The following is a 7,764-nucleotide window of genomic DNA, read 5'->3' as shown; positions in this document are numbered from 1 at the left end:
CATGGCTCATTTAATACTTGTTCTCCAACATTTCGGGCTCGGACTCCTAAAAACTCAAGGGTGTCTCGTGGTCGTGTCTCATTGGATGTGGTCCATGAATGCAAAATGCCACATTTCATGCAGTAAAATGATCTTGCCCACTGGTTAATGAATAATGCTGACATTTTGCATTTATTCAAGAGGAAAACAATATTTGAGAGGAGATTAGAAACAACTACACACTTAATTCTTCCTATAGATGTTGTGCAGTTGTTTCTGTGCTGCAAGTTAATTACATTTACTCTTTTAAAAAAGAGGTTTTAAAAAGGACCATTCAGCCTGAAGCAATATATTGATAAATAGCAGGTCCAACAATGTCCTTGTACATATGAGCTCTTACCAGAATCAAGAGGGAGACAGAACCTTCCACACCGAAATAAAGAAACAGATTAGGATGACAAATTGTGAAATAGTGAATAGTAGATTTAATAAGAATAATCAGAATATTAGTAATAATAATAATAATACGAATAAGAATCACATGAATAAATAAAATGCACCTCTTCGTTTGTAAGTAAGAAGAGCTAAAATAATACAAAAACGTTTTTTTTCTAGTGTTATTTGTCACTATCTGAAGGTCACGTTTTTGTTCTGTTAGCAAATCGTCATGTTAGTTTTTGCAACGTCGCACAGGTAGATATGAAACTGTGTCTCCACCTTGTGGCAGAGAACGGACACTGCACCTTCACTCTTCCTGTTCAATATGGCAACCAGGTGGGGAATCTGCAGCGCAGGGAAGATCAGTCATGACTTCACTGTGGCCCTCAAGACTCTTCCTCCTGAAGACCACCAGGTATCTGTATGAGTAGATGGGTAGAAATTGAATGCGGCTTCTCGGGACAGGGTGAGACGTTTCTCTCCCTGCAGACTGGCTGTCTGCTGTTTCTGACCGCAATACAGTTTCGACGATCTGTTGTGCACACTGTTCAAATAAAAGGCTTAATGAAGTTTGTAAGGTCTGCAACCGGCAACTTTAACGAGCTCAATGACACCGACTCTGTACATCAATGCGTTTATGTACAATACAAGCTACAGTTTGTACCTTTTCGAACACTTTGGCACGCTTACTTTTTTCTCTTTTTTCTTTTTACCGTAAAACATGACCTAAATGTGCATCTACATTTTTGCAATCTATAACTCGGAATTAGGACTACAGGCCTACTTTTATTCCCAGGAATACTTACATTGAGGCAAAATAGATTAAAAAGCAGTTCCAGATGATTCAATTTTATCTAACGTTAAGAAGAAGAAGAAAAAAACTCATCAAGCCTTTAAGGCAATCACATTTCTTTAATAGCCTACATTATGTGTACAAAAACGTACTTTCTATATTTGATTTGCTATGTAAGAATGCTTTAATGATCCCCCCCCCTTTTTTTTATACTTTATGTGGGAAGCAATGTGTGCTCTTAGCTTGAAAAGTGCCATACAAATACAATTATTAAGATATTTATTGAACGATAGACTAATAAGTGGGAGACTGTAAGTAAGAAAACGTCTGGTCTATGTCCACCCTCCAACTACTGAGAAAAACACAGTCTAATAGCATTAACTAATTCAGAAAATTTAATATGGTAAGTCCATATAGACAGACTTGAACAAGTTACATTGTACCTTGGGGCTGTAGGTGGAACAGGAGCACTGTGTTCTAATAAATTATATTGTGAAACTATTCACAGGTTGTGGCTGTTGCAGCTCGCAAGTTAGAGGACGCACAGGAGTTTGCCAAAAAGCACAGCATCTCCCGAGCGTACGGCAGCTATGAGGAACTGGCCAGAGATCCAGACATAGGTTGGTTTGATTGGCTGATGGCTCTTTGCATTAATTTGAGCAACAGATATAAGGGATTTGCTTTTTCAGGACACTCCAGTGAGCTGAATCTGTAAAATACAGCAAAATTCAACCATCTATTGAATAATCTCTCTTCCTACAGCTCTCTAGTTTGTGTTTTTTTGTATGTGCAGATGTGGTGTATGTTGGAGTTATACATCCCTACCATCTGAGCATGTGTCTGCTCTTCACAAACGCCAAGAAGAATGTGCTGTGTGAGAAGCCGCTGGCCATGAACACCAAGGAGGTGAAGGAGATTCTGGCTTCCGCCAAAAGGAATGATGTCTTCCTCATGGAGGTACAGATGGTGCAGACCAAACAGAAAAACACGTATTCTCATCATAGAAATTATACAGTAGCAACACATTTTAAAAGCAAAATATAAGATAGAAATGAATACTGGTTATGAATCAATTCACCAGTAAGACTTCTACTGTATCTGTGTTTAAATACAGACGCAGCCATTTCTAAAGGTGGTTTCATGATAATTTAGTCATGTTGGCAAGACCAGTTAAAAATGAGGCAAAGTAACAAGAACTTGAAAGTTCTTCATAGTGATGTGATAACCCAATTAGCATGTACACAGTAGTTGAGTATATAAGCTTATTTTGAGCTGATTCATGGCACCTAGGGTGCACTCATACTGTCCATCCGTACCGTGCCCCGTGCTTTAGGGTACTTGTCCCCCCCTCCCTCTCCCCCGCAGGCCAGGCCCATTTTTACTCACACTACCTGTGCCTCGCGCGAATGCTTCTTGCCTGCCTATACGTCATCATGCCGTAACACGTCGCTTTGCTTTGTTTACAAATCTTTCCATAGACCTCGGAGTTTTTGTGAGTCTTGTCCAACTGTTTTTCAATATTTTCATCCGACCAAATCTGCAGTAAACACTCCATCACACCAACGTGAACCTTTTGCTGCCATTGTTTTAGATGTCCGCGCATGGTCCATCCTTCTTTTTCCTATGTCCGAACAGGTGCACATAAAATGACGTCAGAACCACCGTAGGCCTCATGCTCGTACACGTGCCCACGCTCGTGCTCGTACATGTGCAAACGCACTTTACAAAAGCCCACCTCTCCTAAAAGGTCCGTGGCCGGCAAGCGTGCCGCACCTAGGCGCAGTGCGGTTGCACGCACATTGGTCAAACGAACTAGACTTTAGCCGTGAAACGTGCTTGGGCATTGTACGGATGGACAGTGTGAGTACGCCCTTAGTCTAAGTTAACAGCTGCATAACACAACACCAAGCACCTAAAATGTAACTATATAACTGTCCTTTTCTCTAGGCTGTCTGGACCAGATTCTTCCCGGCCTCAGTGGAGATCAAACAGCTGCTGGCCCAGGGGGAAGTGGGGGAGGTTAAGATGGTGAGATGTGAATTTTGCGTGCCGATAGCGCACGTGCCGAGAGCTACGCAGAAGGAGCTGGGTGGAGGAGCAGTGCTTGATATTGGTATCTACTGCCTGCAGTTTATATGCATGGTGTATAATGGAGAGAAGCCAGAGTGCATCCAGGCCACAGGGTTCTGCCGGGACACAGGTAATGAAAAAGAGACCAGTAGGGTTAAATATAGCTCATTCATTTGCCCAAAAAAACCCACAAAAACAAAACCTTTGTTCAAATGAGTCTAAACTACATTTAGAAGCCTGTTGGCCAAATCAGTAACAGATGTGAATTTAACTTGGAGCTTTTAAAATCTTTTCCAGTCCGGTCCAGTTATTTATGTTGCACTTTTTAAAAACCAAATCACTAAATTCTCATATTTTGTTTTACGATCTCCTCATTGAATGTGACACTTATATGTGTATGTTATTGCAGGAGCGGATGAGACTGTAGTCGTCACTCTGAAGTTCTCCAAGAACAGGATGGCAGTGTTTACTTGCTCTTCAGGTGTACAGATGCCCAATGACGCTATTATTGTTGGCACAAAGGGCACCATCAGGGTAAGTCATCACCACAGGGTGTCTGCATCAGTTGCAGAACCAGTTTGCATTTCCATGTTGAATATAAAGTTAAAGTTTAGCAAGTGAACCAAGGTCAAGTGTGAAGAAATGGAGGAGGGAAATTAAGAAATTAAATGTGTATTATGTAACACAGATGGGAAGTATTTTCACTGCGCACACTTTCCTGTATATATATCATAACGATGTGTCTGCTGTCTTTAGATCCCTGAACATATGTGGTGCCCCACATCATTGGTGGTGAATGGGAAAGAGACCCAGTACCCGTTGCCAGAACCCTATTTGCCTCTCAACTTCATCAAGAGTACAGGGATGCGTTACGAAGCAGAAGCGGTTCGACAGTGTTTGCTCAAAGGTACTGTGACATTCAGAATATTCTGTATCTATATCACTACAAGAATGAATTAATGTATTAACAAAATAAGTCAAACAAGCATAATCAAATCAGTGGTTTTTGAATGTTCAGTTAGACGAACTTTCAACACAAGGTGGCATCAGAAACAGAAGTCTTAATTCACTATATTCATATACAGTATATGTTCATACTGAACAGTACACTGTCCATGTTCTTACAGTGTGATTTTCCGTGTAGGGCTGAAGGAGTGTGCAGTTATCTCCCATGCTGACTCCCTTCTGCTGGCTGAGGTGGAGGATGAGATTCGCAGGCAGGTGGGGGTGGTGTACAGCCAGGACTGCCAGTAAATGTTAACATGATCATTTCCCCTGGTTGAATAGAACAAGTTTGTGATGGAGAATAAATCGTTCTTAATGTTTTAACGCTGATACACTATCAAGGGACATGTTAACCTTTTGAGAGGACAAATAAAGACAATCTTAATCCTCTTCTTCCTTGGCTGATCATGATTTTATTTTAGTCAAGTCTCTCTGGAGTTTTTTGTAAATGTACTGCAGTACCACCCATAAACTAAAAAAAAATATTCATAGTCAAACAAAACATTCACAAGCTAGAGTGGAGTGTTGCTTGAAGAACTACCAAAGATAGATGAAGGTGGAGGGAGAGCCCTGTTGGCTGCTCTGCTTTGGCAGAACCACACACATGTTGGTGTAACCGGAGCCCACATGCGCCAGCCGATGACAACATCTCCAACTTTTAACTAAACATTACTATTACATATTTCCTTATCTCCTACGTAGGAGACAAATGAAGGTTTTGGCCAACATGAAAAATCACCTAGCCTTTCATGGCTTCTTCTGTATGCTATATTGTTTAAATACATTAATGGAGAGTGCAAGAATGTTGGCTTGGATCCTTACCATTATTTCTTGTGAATATAGAATTTCCCTAAACTAATAGCTAAAAAGGTGTATGTTAATGCACCATGTTCTTTTTGGTCTTAGATTAACATTTAGCATTAGACTACATTAAACATTTATTTTATTTTATTTAAGAATTTCCCTAAACTAATAGCTAAAAAGGTGTATGTTAATGCACCATGTTATTTTTGGTCTTAGATTAACATTTAGCATTAGACTACATTATTACATTTATTTTAGTCCACAGCAATCACACTTGTAATCAATATTCAGGTAAGTTTTGTATATAATGTTGTTGGCACATTGCTAATTTTAGTTCTAACTAGCCACTCTAGTCTGTTGTTTGTCATGTGACACAAGCAATAACAATAAAGCATTCTGATGCTGATTTGACTTATTTTATTCTGTTTCCAGTCACTCTTCTTGGATGAATCTGTTGATAAATTAACATTTAGTCACTGCTGCTGTTTTACAACTAGACCTGTGTGTGTGTGGGGTGAACATTGTTTAAAGACTGTGAAAAGGTAAGCGGAGATGCTGCTGTTGGATCAGTAAGATCATCAGTTTGATGGATGCTTCATCAAATCACCTGTCAAGTAATATTATTTAAGTGCCTGCTCTTTCCAAACAGTTTCCAGTGACGGTTCCTCGTTGGCTCTGCATAACTAACAAACCATCTGGCGGATCAGGTTCGTTTAATATGGCGACCAGGTGGGAATCTGTGGCGTGGGGAACATCAGTCATGACTTCACTGTGGCCCTGCACACTCGCCCTCCTGAAGACCACCAGGTTGAGCGCTGACTTGAGTTAAACAGTAAGGGTGAGAATAATGGGCATGTCAATGTATGATAATGCTGGGAAGGGTTCTAACACTTGGGTTCTGTGCGCTTAGCTATTTAACAGAAGGCCTTTACACTGGTAACTCTTCACAGCCACCTGAAGTCAACAGGTAGCCTATCTGTTCCGTGTGCAGCAGCATCTAACTGTATTGGAGCTTCAATTACGCACGGCACATCCGCAGCCACGAGCGGTGTAACAGACACAGAGCTTTTGAGGACACAGTTTCTTCTGCACGTCAAGTATTTTGGAGACTGAAACATTGAAAACAGTTCTCTCTCTCTCTCTCTCTCTCTCACACACACACACAAACACAATGACGAAAATGGTCACTCCGTTTTTAATTCCCTCAGGACCTTCCGTTCCTGTCCCTGTTACCTGAGTCTTTGCGCGTGTCATCTTTTTATTTTATTTTTAAACGAAGCTGTCCAAAATTTAAAATTAGAGGCTACAGGTAGATGTGTGCGGCTGTGATGAGCGACAACCATGAATATTATTCGGGTTCAAAACTAAAGTTTGATTCATTCAGCTCTGTTTAATGGAAGTGAAATTAGTTACTGTGTTTCTGATCCAACCTCGTGTCGAAGTGCGCCACAGGTGCACCAAGGGAGCCTTCGGCGTTGTAATGTGTTGAGTGCCAGCTTCACTTTGTGCCTAGTGTTTCCATGTTTGCTTGCAGAGTTTAAAATCAAAGGAAACATTACAGTACTTAGGTGTTGTTTTTGGTGATACGTTGACTGACCATATTTCATCACTGTTGGTCAAACTGAGCGCAGGCCTGTACTGCATGAGGGAGTTGCAGTCCTTTAATGTGAATTCTGAGGTAATGAAAATGTCTGCTCTCCCTGTGATATGTAGTGTGTGGAGCTACTGTGTCGTGGGATGGGGAGGGAATGCGGGGCTCACCGAGAAGAATAGGATCGTTAAGTTGAACAGAATGGCAGGAAATGACAACTAAGATTATGAAGACTCTGGTCACCCTCTCTATACTTGTCTGGGCAACAAGGTTAAGGTTCGGAGTGGTCGGCTAAGACCACCGGTGACACGCACTAAGCGGTATGCTACTGCGGTCAAGCCAGCCGTTACTTAGTAAACGACAGTCAAGCCAGACGACCCAGGTTTTTGCTGTACGTGTATATACTAGCCATTACGGTGATAGCGTCTAATCACTGGTTTCAAAATAAAAGCATTCCTCGGGTACATACTGAAAGACGATCAATAAAATAAAATACTGTCGAAGGAAATGTACTGACGTTGTGATATGTACTTTCAAAACAAAAGCCCAACTAATTGACACACGTAAGCTAATTCCGTTAGATTTTATTGGAATTGAACAATGGTCCGTTTTCTGACACTAATTCGAAATCAGGGTTATATAACACAACCTCATAGTGTCACCCAGGAGGTTTCAAGACATTCTGATGTATAGTTTCAAACTAAAAGCCAAGGACATTTTTAAATTATGAGAAATATTATATCTGGTTTTGGATTCATTTTTAAAGGAAACTTCCTGTTATCACTGATTAATTCCACTCCAGGTAAATCGTTAATGACCCCAGAGGGACACCCAGGAAGTTTCACGACTATAGCCGTATAGCCTAATAGATGTCTTAATCACACAAATGTCAGCCCCATCAAGCTATAAACTCCAAATGGGATCGTGATTATTCAGTTCCAAGAAACATTGTTTAACAAGTTTAAAAACAAGACATATCTTTGCTATACCCATGGATATATAGTTATGTATATTTGCATATTATGATTTAGATAAAAGCAGTTCACATATCTGTTGTCAGATCCTCTACAGGGGAGAGGTCAGA

The 7,764-nt window shown here is 40.7% G+C and overlaps 1 protein-coding gene across 2 annotated transcripts; it reads left to right on the top strand.

Moving 5' to 3' along the window:
- The first annotated feature begins 712 nt into the window (after window positions 1-712).
- On the top strand, window positions 713-4,664 carry dhdh.2 (dihydrodiol dehydrogenase, tandem duplicate 2). Of its 2 annotated transcripts, XM_083932362.1 has the most exons (8): window positions 713-832; window positions 1,719-1,830; window positions 2,004-2,167; window positions 3,158-3,238; window positions 3,341-3,410; window positions 3,690-3,814; window positions 4,037-4,187; window positions 4,425-4,664. In XM_083932362.1, the coding sequence occupies exons 1-8, from the start codon at window positions 743-745 to the stop codon at window positions 4,532-4,534; spliced, it is 903 nt and encodes a 300-aa protein (XP_083788488.1). In that variant the 5' UTR covers window positions 713-742; the 3' UTR covers window positions 4,535-4,664. The 2 variants fall into 2 exon arrangements, with proteins under 2 accessions (XP_083788488.1, XP_083788487.1); XM_083932361.1 differs by having other exon boundaries at window positions 3,158-3,410.
- Window positions 4,665-7,764: the final 3,100 nt, after the last annotated feature.

This window comes from Echiichthys vipera (genome assembly GCF_963691815.1).
Source record: "Echiichthys vipera genome assembly, chromosome: 1".
Taxonomy (NCBI): Eukaryota; Metazoa; Chordata; class Actinopteri; order Perciformes; family Trachinidae; genus Echiichthys; species Echiichthys vipera.
The sequence above is the reverse complement of the archived record's forward strand: the minus strand, read 5'-3'. Positions and strand labels throughout refer to the sequence as shown.